Source organism: Lepidochelys kempii, chromosome 23 (assembly GCF_965140285.1).
Source record: "Lepidochelys kempii isolate rLepKem1 chromosome 23, rLepKem1.hap1, whole genome shotgun sequence".
In the NCBI taxonomy this organism is placed as follows: domain Eukaryota; kingdom Metazoa; phylum Chordata; order Testudines; family Cheloniidae; genus Lepidochelys; species Lepidochelys kempii.
In genome coordinates this window covers 16484712-16501394 of record NC_136402.1, presented here as the reverse complement: position 1 = coordinate 16501394, position 16683 = coordinate 16484712, and the positions used below count along the sequence as shown (strand labels likewise).

At 71.0% G+C, this 16683-nt stretch overlaps 2 protein-coding genes across 2 annotated transcripts in view; both read right to left on the bottom strand.

Annotated features, from left to right (window-relative positions):
- Window positions 1-6916, bottom strand: part of PPFIA3 (PPFI scaffold protein A3) — a 31004-nt gene extending 24088 nt beyond the window's left edge. Inside the window, exon 1 of the mRNA XM_078849952.1 lies at window positions 6878-6916. The gene's annotated coding sequence lies outside the window, so the exon portion shown is untranslated. The remainder of the gene's footprint in view (window positions 1-6877) is intronic.
- A 2846-nt stretch (window positions 6917-9762) lies between these two features.
- LIN7B (lin-7 cell polarity scaffold B) lies at window positions 9763-16179 on the bottom strand. The gene is given in 9 exon segments (XM_078850170.1): window positions 9763-9873; window positions 11268-11431; window positions 11695-11772; window positions 11774-11905; window positions 12740-12805; window positions 12807-12818; window positions 13366-13424; window positions 13427-13483; window positions 15965-16179. Coding segments are annotated over 9 exon segments (630 nt in total). The 5' UTR covers window positions 16005-16179; the 3' UTR covers window positions 9763-9851.
- Window positions 16180-16683: the final 504 nt, after the last annotated feature.

Genomic DNA, 16683 nt, shown 5'->3' with positions numbered 1-16683 from the left:
TCACCCACTCCCGACACAACGCGACACCGGGCCACGCGCCCGCCCTCACCCGCTCCCGACACAACGCGACACGGGGCCACGCGCCCGCCCTCACCCGCTCCCGACACAACGCGACACGGGGCCACGCGCCCGCCCTCACCCGCTCCCGACAACGCGACACGGGGCCACGCGGCCGCCCTCACGCACTCCCGACAACGCGACACCGGGCCACGCGCCCGCCCTCACGCACTCCCGACACAACGCGACACCGGGCCACGCGCCCGCCCTCACCCCCTCCCGACACAACGCGACACCGGGCCACGCGCCCGCCCTCACCCGCTCCCGACGCAACGCGACACCGGGCCACGCGCCCGCCCTCACCCGCTCCCGACAACGCGACACCGGGCCACGCGCCCGCCCTCACCCGCTCCCGACAACGCGACACCGAGCCACGCGCCCGCCCTCACCCACTCCCGACACAACGCGACACCGGGCCACGCGCCGGGCCTCACCCACTCCCGACACAACGCGACACCGGGCCACGCGCCCGCCCTCACCCGCTCCCGACACAACGCGACACGGGGCCACGCGCCCGCCCTCACCCGCTCCCGACACAACGCGACACGGGGCCACGCGCCCGCCCTCACCCGCTCCCGACAACGCGACACGGGGCCACGCGGCCGCCCTCACGCACTCCCGACAACGCGACACCGGGCCACGCGCCCGCCCTCACGCACTCCCGACAACGCGACACCGGGCCACGCGCCCGCCCTCACGCACTCCCGACACAACGCGACACCGGGCCACGCGCCCGCCCTCACCCGCTCCCGACGCAACGCGACACCGGGCCACGCGCCCGCCCTCACCCGCTCCCGACAACGCGACACCGAGCCACGCGCCCGCCCTCACCCGCTCCCGACAACGCGACACCGAGCCACGCGCCCGCCCTCACCCGCTCCCGACACAACGCGACACGGGGCCACGCGCGCGGCCTCACCCGCTCCCGACACAACGCGACACGGGGCACGCGCGCGGCCTCACCCGCTCCCGACACAACGCGACACCGGGCCACACGCCCGCCCTCACCCTCTCCCGACACAACGCAACGCCGGGCCACGCGCCCCGCCTCCCCCGCTCCCGACGCAACGCGACACGGGGCCACGCGCCCGGCCTCACCCGCTCCCGACGCAACGCGACACGGGGCCACGCGCCCGGCCTCACCCGCTCCCGACGCAACGCGACACCGGGCCACGCGCCCGGCCTCACCCGCTCCCGACGCAACGCGACACGGGGCCACGCGCCCGGCCTCACCCGCTCCCGACGCAACGCGACACCGGGCCACGCGCCCGGCCTCACCCGCTCCCGACGCAACGCGACACCGGGCCACGCGCCCGGCCTCACCCGCTCCCGACGCAACGCGACACGGGGCTACGCGCCCGCCCTCACCCACTCCCGACGCAACGCGACACCGGGCCACGCGCCCGCCCTCACCCGCTCCCAACACAACGCGACACGGGGCCACGCGCCCGCCCTCACCCACTCCCGACAACGCAACACCGGGCCACGCTCCCGCCCTCACCCGCTCCCGACACAACGCGACACCGGGCCACACGCCCGCCCTCACCCACTCCCGACACAACGCGACACCGGGCCACGCGCCCGCCCTCACCCGCTCCCGACAACGCGACACGGGGCCACGCGCCCGGTCTCACCCGCTCCCGACAACGCGACACGGGGCCACGCGCCCGCCCTCACCCGCTCCCGACAACGCGGCACGGGGCCACGCGCCCGCCCTCACCCGCTCCCAACGCAAGGCGACACCGGGCCACACGCCCGCCCTCACCCAGTCCCGACACAACGCGACACCGGGCCACGCGCCCGCCCTCACCCACTCCCGACAACGCGACACCGGGCCACGCGCCCGCCCTCACCCGCTCCCGACAACGCGACACGGGGCCACGCGCCCGCCCTCACCCGCTCCCGACAACGCGACACGGGGCCACGCGCCCGCCCTCACCCGCTCCCGACAACGCGACACGGGGCCACGCGCCCGCCCTCACCCGCTCCCGACAACGCGACACCGGGCCACGCGCCCGCCCTCACCCGCTCCCGACAACGCCACACCGGGCCACGCGCCCGCCCTCACCCGCTCCCGACAACGCCACACCGGGCCACGCGCCCGCCCTCACCCGCTCCCGACAACGCGACACGGGGCCACGCGCCCGGCCTCACCCGCTCCCGACAACGCGACACGGGGCCACGCGCCCGGCCTCACCCGCTCCCGACAACGCGACACGGGGCCACGCGCCCGGCCTCACCCGCTCCCGACAACGCGACACGGGGCCACGCGCCCGGCCTCACCCACTCACCGACACAACGCGACACCGGGCCACGCGCCCGGCCTCACCCGCTCCCGACGCAACGCGACACGGGGCCACGCGCCCGGCCTCACCCACTCCCGACGCAACGCGACACCGGGCCACGCGCCCGGCCTCACCCACTCCCGACGCAACGCGACACCGGGCCACGCGCCCGGCCTCACCCACTCCCGACGCAACGCGACACCGGGCCACGCGCCCGCCCTCACCCACTCCCGACGCAACGCGACACCGGGCCACGCGTCCGCCCTCACCCGCTCCCGACAACGCGACACCGGGCCACGCGCCCGCCCTCACCCGCTCCCGACAACGCGACACCGGGCCACGCGCCCGCCCTCACCCGCTCCCGACGCAACGCGACACCGGGCCACGCGCCCGCCCTCACCCGCTCCCGACAACGCGACACCGGGGCACGCGCCCGGCCTCACCCGCTCCCGACACAACGCGACACCGGGCCACGCGCCCGGCCTCACCCGCTCCCGACACAACGCGACACCGGGCCATGCGCCCGGCCTCACCCGCTCCCGACAACGCGACACCGGGCCACGCGCCCGCCCTCACCCACTCCCGACACAACGCGACACCGGGCCACAGTGCAACACCCATCCACAATGCAACAGTACGACACACACACAGTAACAGACACAACACCACATGCTACAGACACAATGCAGCACTGCAATGCAACACACAGAGCACCCCCCGCTCCCAGCACAACATGACATACAATGCAACAGTGCAACACAACACACACAGCACCACCCACTCCCGACACAGTGCATCACACACACAAATGCAACCCTGGGCCATGCACACAGCATCACCCGCTCCCGTCACAATGCAACTCGCAGCCACGGTGCAACACCCGTCCACCATGCAACAGTGCAATGCAACACCCGCTCCCAACACAACACAACACACAGCGCTACGCGCACACACAACACAACACTGGACCACACACAGAGCACCACTCGGTCCCGACACAACGCGACACACAGCCACGGTGCAACCGCACAACACACACGCGCGCACGCACACCCCAACTTACAGCCCAATGTGCTACCGACGCAACGCAACACCCACCCCCACGGCAACACACCACACAACACAACACCCACCCCCAGCGCTACACCCCCACGGCAACACACCACACACCACACGACCGACACAAGGCGACAGTGCAACACCCAAACAGGCTGCAACACCCGGGCAACAGGCAATAACCCAACACACAAACACACCCAGTGCCCCCTCCCCCCAGCTGCAGGGCCTGCGCCCGCAGACGCCGCGTCTGGGATATTTATAGACAGCGACAGGACTGGTGCCCCCCGCCCCCCCCCGGCTCAGACACACGCCAACACACGGCCCCGACACGCCAACACACGCCCCGACACGCCTCTCACGGGCCCTCGTGCCAAACCCCTTCTCCCCCCATGGCCCTGACCGGGGAAACCACGTCAACGTCTGGGGGGGGGGGGGGGAGGGGGTCCCAGCCACCCCCAACACATGTGTGTTGGCGTGTGCGGTCACGTGCCCGCCACGCACCAGCTGGGCTCGCACAGAGCAGCCCGGCCCAGGTGGCACCCACGGCGTCCGGGCCGGGCACACACATGCCAGGGCCCCGCTGGGCCAGACCCTGCAGCCCCGTCATGCACCCAGCTGTGGGGGTGTCAGGCGGTTTGTGCCCCACAGACTGGGGATGGAGCTGTGGGGGTGGGGAGGGGGCAGCTCTGACCCACCAGAGTGAAGAGAAAATCTGGGGGGGCTCTCCCTGCCCCCCAGGAAGACAGTGTAGTTGGGGGAAGGGACGGAAGAGCTGTCCAGCCCCCCTGAAGCATGCCCCCCCACCTGCAGGTTCAGCTGGGATTCCCCCCCCCCCGAGCCCCACAGTCCAGCTGCCCTGCCCCCTCACCCATGGATTTTGGGGGTGAACTCCTGGAAGGGGACAGAGGAGTTCCCCCAGGAACATGGGGAGATCCAGCCCCCCCATCCATGGGGGGGGGAGACACAGGGCCCCCAGGCGTGGTGAGGGTGGTGGACTGAGGACAGAGGGTGGGAGTCAGAGAACAGGGGGGAATGAAGCAGAGAGGGGGGCAGGGGTGTTGGCAGGGGGACGGAGAAGGTGGGGGGGACGGTATGACAGGGAAGGAGTGGGTGGCTGAGGGGGGCAGCTGGGCAGGGGATGGCAGGCACAGGTGAGGGGACACAGGGATGGGGGCTGTCCTGGGGGCTCGCCCATCCAGTACCTGGGGTGGGGGCTCGGGAGGCCGGGACAGGAAGATGTGGGGCGGGGGCAGGGTTGCAGGTCACACCTGCGGCTGGGTGCGGACAGGGGGAGGAAGGGGGGCGCAGGCAGAGGGAGGGTCAGGCTAGGGGGCAGGGTGCACCAGGTGCTGGGGGGAACTGGCAGGGTCTGGGGGAGCCAGGCACCGCATGCATGGGTGTGGGGTAGTGCTGGGGAACGAGGGACCAGGCGGGCGGGGTGCATGCAGGGGTGTGGGGAGGGGGACGCATGCAGGGGCTGGGGAGCAGTGGGGCCGGGGGAGCAGGGACGTGCACGCAGGGATGGCGCACACAGGGGCCGGGGAGCAGGGGGCCAGGCAGGGGGGTGCACGCAGGGCCTGGAGGAGTGGGGGGAGCCAGGCAGGGGGGCGCACGCAGGGGCTGGGGAGCAGGGGGCCAGGCAGGGGCCTGGGTTGGCAGGGGCCAGGCAGGGGGGTGCACGCAGGGCCTGGAGGAGTGGGGGGGAGCCAGGCAGGGGGGCGCACGCAGGGGCCGGGGTGCAGGGGGCCAGGCAGGGGCTGGGTGTGGGGGGGTTTGCAGGGGTCAGGTAGAGGGGCGCACACAGGGGCTGGGAGAGCAGGAGGGGGGCAGGGGGAGTGGACACAGGGGCTGGGGGAGTGGGAGGGGGCGGACACAGGGGCTGGGGGGGGCACTAGGGGCCTGCCAGCTCCTACCTGCAGTGGCTGCCGGTCGGATGCTGCGGAGGCCGGAGCAGGAGGATGGGGGGGGCCCTGGACCAGCTCCTACCTGCGGCAGGGAGAGGGGTGCGTGCGGGGGGGGGAGGATGCAGGTGGAAGGGGAGGGCATGTGCAGGCTAGGGGGGCAGGCAGGGGAGACGGGCTGGGGGATGCAGGTGGAAGGGGAGGGGTCCGTGCCTGGGGAGGGGGATGGGCGGGGGGGGTGCAGGGGGGATGGGTGCAGATGCGGGGGGATTGGGGAGGGGGGATGGGTGGAGATGCAGGGCAGAGGGCATGAAGGGGCAGGAGTGCATGGCTAGGGGGGCAGGGGGATGGGCTAGGGGGGCCAGGGCAGGGGGGATGGGTGGAGATACAGGGCAGGGGGGATGAAGGGGCCGGGGTGTATGGCTAGGGGGTGCAGGGGGAGGGGGGATGGGCTGGGGGGTCCAGGGCGGGGGGGATAGGTGGGGGTGCAGGGCGGGGAGGGTGCAGGGGGGAGGATGCATGGCTAAGGGGTGGCAAGGGGAGGGGGGATGGGCTCAGGGAGTGCAGGGCGGGGGGGGATGGGTGGGGGTGCATGGCTAAGGGGGTGCCTGGGGAGGGGGGATGGGTGGAGATGCAGGGCGGGGGGTGCAGGGCAGGGGGGATGGGTGGGGGTGCATGGCTAGGGGGGTGCCTGGGGAGGGGGGATGGGTGGAGATGCAGGGCAGGGGGGGTGCAGGGCAGGGGGGATGGGTGGGGGTGCATGGCTAGGGGGGTGCCTGGGGAGGGGGGATGGGTGGAGATGCAGGGCGGGGGGTGCAGGGCAGGGGGGATGGGTGGGGGTGCATGGCTAGGGGGGTGCCTGGGGAGGGGGGATGGGTGGAGATGCAGGGCGGGGGGTGCAGGGCAGGGGGGATGGGTGGGGGGTGCATGGCTAGGGGGGTGCCTGGGAGGGGGGATGGGTGGAGATGCAGGGCGGGGGGGTGCAGGGCAGGGGGGATGGGGTGGGGGTGCATGGCTAGGGGGGTGCCTGGGGAGGGGGGATGGGTGGAGATGCAGGGCGGGGGGTGCAGGGCAGGGGGGATGGGTGGGGGTGCATGGCTAGGGGGGTGCCTGGGGAGGGGGGATGGGTGGAGATGCAGGGCGGGGGGGTGCAGGGCAGGGGGGATGGGTGGGGGTGCATGGCTAGGGGGGTGCCTGGGGAGGGGGGATGGGTGGAGATGCAGGGCGGGGGGGTGCAGGGCAGGGGGGATGGGTGGGGGTGCATGGCTAGGGGGGTGCCTGGGGAGGGGGGATGGGTGGAGATGCAGGGCGGGGGGGTGCAGGGCAGGGGGGATGGGTGGGGGTGCATGGCTAGGGGGGTGCCTGGGGAGGGGGGATGGGTGGAGATGCAGGGCGGGGGGGTGCAGGGCAGGGGGGATGGGTGGGGGTGCATGGCTAGGGGGGTGCCTGGGGAGGGGGGATGGGTGGAGATGCAGGGCGGGGGGTGCAGGGCAGGGGGGATGGGTGGGGGTGCATGGCTAGGGGGGGTGCCTGGGGAGGGGGGATGGGTGCATAGATGGGGGGGGGCGCCGGTACCTGCGGCGGCCGGTGCCGATGCTGCGGAGCCGGAGCCGGCGGACGCCCGGGGGTCGCGCCCCTCCCCCGCCCCGCGCTGCCGGAGCCCCGCCGGACGCGGCTCCCGGCCCTCCGCGCCGCCCCCCACCCCGCCCCACCGGCGCCGGCCCCTTTAAGGGAGCCCTGAGTGACGCGCCGCCCGGCCAACGGGAGCCCGGCAGAGTCCGGGGCTGCCGCGAGGCCCCGCCCAGTCGCGGGGGTGGGAGGGGGCGGCTCCGAGCGGCCGGGCCCGGCGGCCAATGGCGGAGGGGCTGCCGGGCGGGGGAGCCAATGAGAAAGGGCGGGGGCGGGGCTCGCTTTCAGGATGATGTCATCCGGTGTGCGGCGGGCGCGAGAAGCCTGGCCGTTGGGGGGGGGGGGGGGGGGATGCTCCAACCCCCCGAGAAATGCACCAACCCCCTGAGAAATGCACCATCCTGCAGGGAAATGCACCAACCCCTGAACTCCCGAGAAATGCACCAAGCCCAGGGAAATGCATCAGCTGCCGGGGAAATGCACCAACCCTGCGCCCCCAAGAAATGCACAAAGTCGGGAGAAATCCATCAACGGCCAGAGAAAAGCACCAACCCTCAACCCCTGTGGAAATGCACCAACCCCAGAGAAATGCACCAACCCCCAGGGAAAGGCCCCTATTCCGCACCCCCCCGGGAAATGCACCAACCCCCGAGAAATGCACCAACCCCCAGGGAAAGGCCCCTATTCCGCACCCCCCGGGAAATGCACCAACCCCCGAGAAATGCACCAACCCCCAGGGAAAGGCCCCTATTCCGCACCCCCCGGGAAATGCACCAACCCCGAGAAATGCACCAACCCCCAGGGAAAGGCCCCTATTCCGCACCCCCCCCGGGAAATGCACCAACCCCCAGGGAAAGGCACCAAACCGTGCACCCCTAAAACATGCCCCAACCCCCGGGGAAAGGCACCATCCTGGCAGCCCAGAGAAATGCGCCATCTGATGCCCCGCAGAGAAATGCATTTGCCTGCCTCACCCGAACGTGCTCATTTCTCCACGTTGCATGAACTGCTGCAAACCACCATGAGACATGCAGCAGTGCATGCAACCTGGTGACACGTCCCAGCCCCCAGCAATGCCAGAAGCCGCAGAGACACCCCAGAGAACAAGCCGGCAGGGCAGCAAACTGCCCCGCCCCAGAAAGACGCGACAACTGTCGGCAACGTGGAGCAGCGGGTTCACCCAGGCGCCCTCGCGTCACGGTTCACCGGGGCGGCAGAGCGCCGGGGAGAAAATGCAGCAATTCATGCAACGCTCCAACGTGCAACTGGGCCCGCTGGGAAGGCCATGCATTGCCCGAGGAGCTTGCACTCAACCGCACCTGCACCATGCGGTCCCATCGCGCCACCCTGAAATCTGCAACGGGCCAAAACACAGCCCACACCTCACCGGTGCGGATGCAAAGGCGGCATCTGGCCTGCGAGCTGCATCGGACGCAGCAGCCATCTATAAATGCAGGAGCAAACCTGCGTCCATCCGTGACAGCTGTTCCAGGCATCGCCAAGCCAGGCCGGGGATGCGAGGCAGGGACAAGCCACCACGGTGGTGGGAGGGCCAGGCTTGGACTCCAGATCGATCCGAGCATTGCGGGGAGGGGAGCCCATGAATTCAGGAGCAACCCCCCTCCCCCGGCTTTCAGCCAACTCTCATGTCCCACTTCCTGCCCCCCTGAGCCGGTCCCCCAGCCCTGGGGCCAGATCAGAGCCGGCGCCCCGGAAATGTCGCCAAGTGGGGGAGCCGGCTTGTCTCCCCAGGATCAGGTCCCCGGCGGATCGGGTCGTGGGGGTCAATCCACCTCTTTTCCCGCCTGAATCTGTCCAGCATCCAGGCAGGTCTTCCGGCCCTCGCATCCTTCTCCGGCCCCTCTGCAATTTACCACCGTCCTCCTTGAGACGGGAGCCCCAGCGCCGGGGCCGAGGCACAAAGGACACAGACACGCACCTCGCAGACTCACTCGCATCGCTTTATTCACGCTCAGGAGCCCCCTTTCCCCCAGCACAATCAGGAGCCACGGCAAAGGGCACGAACGTTCCCGGCAAGGGGAGAGGAGGGACGGACAGCAGGGGCGGGGAGTGGGAGTCACCCACTAGGACCCCCCCTCCCCTCCCAGGGCTGGGGAGAGAACCCAGGAGTCCTGGCTCCCAGCCCCACCCTCTGACTCCCTCTCTGGGAATTTCACCCCCGTCTTTCCCTGGCAGACCCAGCAGCCAAACCAGAAACACTGACTTGAGGGGGTGACTCACTCCTGGGGGAGGGGCGTGTCCCCGATTCCCAAGGTCATTTCCCGCGCCCCCCTCCCCCCAGCCCATCTGGGAGGCGGGAGGGGAGGGGAGCCCAGCCCCCCCCCGTCTCTGTTCCCCCTGCCTTGGAAAGGCCAGGGCCAGGCTAGCCGGGGGCTGCGGGTCGGGAGTGAGGGGCACCAACACCCAACGCACCATGAAGCCCAGTGTCAGTGTCGCGCCCACCCCCCAGTCAAGCAGCAAAGTCGCCACCTGGTGGCCACTCACGGAACTGCATCCTAACAGGCTGGAACGCAGCCCCTCTGGGGTGGGGCGCGGGGGCAAAGATGCACAAGAATTTGGGACAGGAAGTGAAGGAGAATCCTGTAAGGTGGGTGGTTTGGGGCGGGAGGGGGAGTGAATTTCTCCAGCATTCCCCTTCCCCGCCCCTAAGCCAGGATGCCCCTCACCGCCCCCCACCAACTTGGGGGTCGTTTCGCGGAGCCTGGCCAGTGGGCGGATTCACCCTGGCTCACACACAGGGGTCAGCTTTAAATAAGGGAATAAATACGGTTCACGGCGGGGCCGGCGCGGGCCGGATAAATAGACCCAGCTACACACGAAAACTGGGGGGGAGGGGGGGAATCTTTGGGGGGCTGGGCCTGGGGGCCCCCGACCTCCCCAGCGTGGGACGAGACGGACGCTATCCCCGCGACTCCAGAGACCTGGGGAGAGAACAGAGTGGGCTTTCGTCAGACCAGGGAAGCAAAGCAGATTTGGGGGGCATGGAGGGATTTTTTGGGGTGCTGCTCGTGGCACTGGGGGGTCGGGGGGCCTTACGAGTAGCTGGGGTGCTTGGGGGGATTCTGGAGGGGATGGGGGCTCTGTGGCCCTTACGAGTAGCTGTGTGGCTTCCGGTGGTGGTGGGAGGTTCTGGGGGGCACAGGGTGTTTGGGGGCCACAGGGGACACGGGGGGCACTGGGGGGTACAAAGGGGCACGGGGGGGCCCTTACGAGTAGCTGGGGTGCTGTTGGCACCGGCAGGGGCATTCTGGGGGGTACGGGGAGACATTGGGGGGCACAGGGGACACTGGGGGGGTGCAGGGCATTCTGGCGGGTGTGGGGGGACACTGGGGCACAGGGGAGCCCTTACGAGTAGCTGGGGTGCTGTTGGCACCAGCAGGGGCATTCTGGGGGCTGCGGGGAGACACTGGGGGGGCACAGGGCGTTCTGGGGGGACACTGGGGAGCGCAGGGGACACTGGGGGGGCACAGGGCGTTCTGGGGGGTGTGGGGAGACACTGGGGCACAGGGGACACTGGGGGGCGCAGGGCGTTCTGGGGGACACTGGGGCGGCGCAGGGCGTTCTGGGGGGACACTGGGGGGCGCAGGGCGTTCTGGGGGGACACTGGGGGGCGCAGGCGACACTGGGGGGCGCAGGGCGTTCTGGGGGGACACTGGGGGGCACAGGGTGTTCTGGGGGGACACTGGGTGTTCTGGGGGCTGCGGGGAGACACAGGGGGGCACAGGGCGTTCTGGGGGGACACTGGGGCACAGGGGACACTGGGGGGGCGCAGGGCGTTCTGGGGGGACACGGGGGGTGCAGGGCATTCTGGGGGCTGCGGGGAGACACTGGGGGGTGCAGGGCGTTCTGGGGGGGCACTGGGGGGGCGCAGGGCATTCTGGGGGCGTGGGGGGACACTGGGGGGGCACAGGGCGTTCTGGGGGGTGTGGGGAGACACTGGGGCACAGGGGACACTGGGGGGCGCAGGGCATTCTGGGGGCTCCGGGGAGACACTGGGGGGCGCAGGGCGTTCTGGGGGGCGCGGGGAGACACTGGGGCACAGGGGACACTGGGGGGGCGCAGGGTGTTCTGGGGGGCGCAGGGAGACACTGGGGCACAGGGCGTTCTGGGGGCGTGGGGGGACACTGGGGGGCGCAGGGCGTTCTGGGGGGACACTGGGGCACAGGGGACACTGGGGGGCGCAGGGTGTTCTGGGGGGACACTGGGGGGCGCAGGGCGTTCTGGGGGGACACTGGGGGGCGCAGGGCGTTCTGGGGGGACACTGGGGGGCGCAGGGGACACTGGGGGGCACAGGGCGTTCTGGGGGGGCCCTTACGAGTAGCTGGGATGCTGCTGGCGCCGGCGGGCCGTGCGCATCTTCTCGAACCGGGCCTCCATCTCCTCCAGCACCCTGGGCGTGTAGCGAACGACCAGCTTCACCGTCCCCTGCGCCGCCTTCAGCAGCTCCACGGCCTTCTCGTGCTGCTCCCCCTCCACGCTCTGCCCCCCGCACGCACACACGGGGCTCAGGGCGCGGCCCCCTCCACGCTCAGCCCCCCATCACCCCTATGGCCCCTCCCACGCCGCCCCCCCAGCCCTCCTGCACCCCCCCGCTCCCCATGTCCCCCCCCGTGTCCCCTCCCCATGCCAGTGCCCCCCATCAACCCTCCATGTCCCCTCCCAGTACCCCCCCATGCCAGTGCCCCCCATCACCCCCCACATGTCCCCTCCCCCCGCCACCCCCCACAGTCCCCCCTGCTCACCACGCCGTTGACGGACAGCAGCTGGTCCCCCCGCTTGAGCCCCCCGTGCCGGTCGGCGACGCCGCCGGGGATGACGCGGGGAGATGTAGATGGGGGAGTTCTGCTCCTTGCCCCCCATGATGTTAAAGCCAAGCCCCTCCTCCGTCTTGGGCAGCTCCACCACCCGGGGGTGGGCGTGACCCTCGCTCGCCGCGAACGCCGCCACCGTGGCCTGGGGGCACAGACGCAGGGCGCTCAGGGGGGGCGCCCAAGGGGGGCAGTACCTAGGCCTGGCTCTCATGGGGGGGGGGGAGTCCCCGGGGGGGAGCGCGGGTACCCAGGCCTGGCTCTCAGGGGTGGGGAGGTCCTGGGGGGGGTGGTGCCCAGGCCCAGCTCTCGTGGGTGGGGGGGGCATACCCAGGCCCAGATCTCTGGGGTGGGGGCTTCCCGGGGGGGGGCAGTACCCAGGCCCGGCTCTCGGGGGGTGGGGAGGTCCTGAGGGAGGGTACCCAGGCCCGGCTCTCGTGGGCGGGGGGTACCCAGGCGGGGCCGTACCTAGGCCCAGATCTCAGGGGGTAGGGGGTCCTGAGGGGGGGGCGGGTACCCAGGCCCGGCTCTCGGGGGTGGGGAGGTCCTGGGGGAGGGTACCCAGGCCCGGCTCTCGTGGGTGGGGGGTACCCAGGCGGGGCCGTACCTAGGCCCAGATCTCAGGGGGTAGGGGGTCCTGGGGGGGGGGCGGTACCCAGGCCCGGCTCTCGGGGGTGGGGAGGTCCTGGGGGAGGGTACCCAGGCCCGGCTCTCGTGGGTGGGGGGTACCCAGGCGGGGCCGTACCTAGGCCCAGATCTCAGGGGGTAGGGGGTCCTGGGGGGGGGGGCGGTACCCAGGCCCGGCTCTCGGGGGTGGGGAGGTCCTGGGGGAGGGTACCCAGGCCCGGCTCTCGTGGGTGGGGGGTACCCAGGCGGGGCCGTACCTAGGCCCAGATCTCAGGGGGTAGGGGTCCTGGGGGGGGGCGGTACCCAGGCCCGGCTCTCGGGGGTTGGGGGTTCCCCGGGGGGGGGGCCGTACCTTGGCTGTGGCGTGGGCCCGGATCTCGGCGCTGCCCGCGATCTCCAGCGTGTCATAGAGCTTAGAGCTGCTCATAGACCTGGGGGAGGAGACCGGGGGAGAAGGCGAGGTCTCGGGGAGAACCCAGGAGTCCGGGCGATTGCCGGGTTGGGGGAGATGGGGGCGGGGGCAAAGGGGGTGCAGCCAGGGCACTGGGCTCTCAGGTGATTCAGGGCTTGGGGGGTCCCAGCAGGAGACAAGGCCCCTGCAGGAACATGGAGGGTCATTGTCAGGGATCCCCAGCGGGGTCGGGGTGGGCGTGGTGGGGGGGGTGCAACCCCCTGGGGGGGTGACCGGGGCTGGGGCTCGGGTGGGTCTTGTCTCCCAGAGGGACAAGCAGGTCTTGAACTGCAGGACCCTCTTAGAGGGGGAGGGGGACTGGGGGTGCAGAGCAGGGGGGGTCCCAGAGACGTTTTGAGGCGGCCTGGAGGATTGTGAGGGTCTGGGGGTGCAGAGAATGAACAAGGGGTGCAAGCAGTACGGGGGTTTCAGGTGCGGGGCGGATGTGGGGGTGCAGGGCGGATGTGGGGGTGCAGGGGCGGATGTGGGGTGCTGTGGCCCAGAGGGGTCCCGGGGTCGGGTCTCACCTCGCGAATGGCCGAACAAAACTTGCTCTGCAGAACCCGCTGCAAAGCCTGCAGCTTGTGGGGGGCAGCTCCCCACTTCGCTGCAACCGCTCCAGCAGCTCCACGGCGCGCGCCACGTCTGCCACAGGGTGGGGGGGTCAACAAAGGGGGCAGGGAGAACCCCCCACCACTCACTGCCTGCTGCTGCCCCACATCGAACACCTGCCCTGACCCCCCCATCAACCCCACATCGCCCCCCACCTGCCCTGACCTCCCATCGCCCCATCCCACTCCTGCTCTGCCCCCCACGTCACCCCCCACAGCTAACTCCTGCCCTGACCTCCCATCGCCCCCATCCCACTCCTGCTCTGCCCCCCACATCACCCCCCCCACAGCTAACTCCTGCCCTGACCCCCATCGCCCCCCACCTGCCCTGACCTCCCACTCGCCCCATCCCACTCCTGCTCTGCCCCCCACATCACCCCCCCCACAGCTAACTCCTGCCCTGACCCCCCCAATCACCCCCCACAGCTAACTCCTGCCCTGACCCCCATCGCCCCCCACCTGCCCTGACCTCCCATCGCCCCCATCCCACTCCTGCTCTGCCCCCCACATCACCCCCCCACAGCTAACTCCTGCCCTGACCCCCATCGCCCCCCACCTGCCCTGACCTCCCATCGCCCCCATCCCACTCCTGCTCTGCCCCCCACATCACCCCCCCACAGCTAACTCCTGCCCTGACCCCCATCACCCCCCACCTGCCCTGACCCTCCCATCGCCCCCATCCCACTCCTGCTCTGCCCCCCACATCACCCCCCACAGCTAACTCCTGCCCTGACCCCCCCCAATCACCCCCACAGCTAACTCCTGCCCTGACCTCCCATTGCCCCCATCCCACTCCTGCTCTGCCCCCCACATCACCCCCCCACACAGCTAACTCCTGCCCTGACCTCCCATCGCCCCCATCCCACTCCTGCTCTGCCCCCCACATCACCCCCCCCACAGCTAACTCCTGCCCTGACCCCCATCGCCCCCATCCCACTCCTGCTCTGCCCCCCACGTCACCCCCCACAGCTAACTCCTGCCCTGACCTCCCATCGCCCCCATCCCACTCCTGCTCTGCCCCCCACGTCACCCCCCACAGCTAACTCCTGCCCTGACCTCCCATCGCCCCCATCCCACTCCTGCTCTGCCCCCCCACATCACCCCCCCACAGCTAACTCCTGCCCTGACCCCCATCGCCCCCCACCTGCCCTGACCTCCATCGCCCCATCCCACTCCTGCTCTGCCCCCCACATCACCCCCCCAGCTAACTCCTGCCCTGACCCCCATCGCCCCCCACCTGCCCTGACCTCCATCGCCCCACTCCCACTCCTGCTCTGCCCCCCACATCACCCCCCACAGCTAACTCCTGCCCTGACCCCCCAATCACCCCCCCAGCTAACTCCTGCCCTGACCCCCATCGCCCCCCACCTGCCCTGACCTCCCATCGCCCCATCACACTCCTGCTCTGCCCCCCACATCACCCCCCCACAGCTAACTCCTGCCCTGACCCCCATCGCCCCATCACACTCCTGCTCTGCCCCCCACATCACCCCCCCACAGCTAACTCCTGCCCTGACCCCCTTCGCCCCCCACCTGCCCTGACCTCCCATCGCCCCCATCCCACTCCTGCTCTGCCCCCCACATCACCCCCCCCCAGCTAACTCCTGCCCTGACCCCATCGCCCCCCACCTGCCCTGACCTCCATCGCCCCCATCCCACTCCTGCTCTGCCCCCCACATCACCCCCCACAGCTAACTCCTGCCCTGACCCCCCCAATCACCCCCACAGCTAACTCCTGCCCTGACCCCCATCGCCCACCCACCTGCCCTGACCTCCATCGCCCCATCCCACTCCTGCTCTGCCCCCCCACGTCACCCCCCACAGCTAACTCCTGCCCTGACCCCCATCACCCCCATCCCACTCCTGCTCTGCCCCCCACATCACCCCCCCACAGCTAACTCCTGCCCTGACCCCCATCGCCCCCCACCTGCCCTGACCTCCCATCGCCCCATCCCACTCCTGCTCTGCCCCCCACATCACCCCCCACAGCTAACTCCTGCCCTGACCCCCCCAATCACCCCCACAGCTAACTCCTGCCCTGACCCCCATCGCCCCCCACCTGCCCATGACCTCCCATCGCCCCCATCACACTCTTGCTCTGCCCCCCACATCACCCCCCACAGCTAACTCCTGCCCTGACCCCCATCACCCCCCACCTGCCATGACCTCCCAAACCCCCCCATCACACTCCTGCCCTGACCCCCCACCACCCCCCACAGCTAACACCTGCCCTGACCCCAGCTACCACCTGACCCCCCCATATCACCCCCCCAGCTAACTGCTGCCCTGACCCCCAGCCACTACCTGCACTGCCCCCCATATCACCCCCACAGCTAACTCCTGCCCTGACCCCCAGCCACCATGTGCTCTGCCCCCCCATTGCCCCCCACAGCTAACTCCTGCCTTGACCCCCATATCACCCCACACCCCAGATGCATCAGCCACCACCTGCCCCACCCCCCCTTTTCCCACTGCAGCCCCACCTGGCCCGGCCCCCTTGCACCTGCCCCCTTACCCCGCTCCAGCCCCAGCGGCTCGCTGCTCAGCGCTGCCATCTTCACGCACCGGCCCCGCCCCACGTTGCGGGGGGGGCGATGGGGAGCCTGGGGGGGGAACGGCGGGGGGGGGATGTGCCTGCGCGCACGTGGGGCCGGGTGCGTGTTTGCACGCGCGTGCCCGGAGTTGCGGGCGGGTGCAGGACGCCTGTGCACTCGCACCTCCCCCCCCGGTGTGTTCACGGCTGTCAGAGCCCGCCCCCCCCGCCCTGCTCCTGCGCTCTCGCCCCCCCTTCACAGCCCAGCTCATTCACCCCCCCCCCCCGCACACACATTGAGAGCGGGTGGGGGAGAGGAAAAAGGGGCAGGAGCAAAGCCCCCCCTCCAGGCTGCGGGGGGGGGGTGTGTGTCCTGCAGCACCCTCATGGTCCCACTGCTCTGGGTTCAACCTCCCCCCCCCCAGTACTCGGGGCCTCCATGGCCAGTGGCGGGGAGTCCCGCAGGCCAACCCCATTGCGGGGCAGGGGGGGGGATTTCTTGGAGCGAGATCAGCAGCATCCTCCCTGGCCGCACCTGGGGCCCGGCTCAGACCCAGACTCGCTTGAACAGCAAGGGGCGGGGGGACGACACCCCAGGGAGCCCAGGCACGGGGGGGGGGCAGGAGATCCTGATCTAGGGGGCAGTCAAAGACAGGCAAGGGGCCTGGCTAGTCAGCAGTGGCCCAGCTGGAAACATGGCC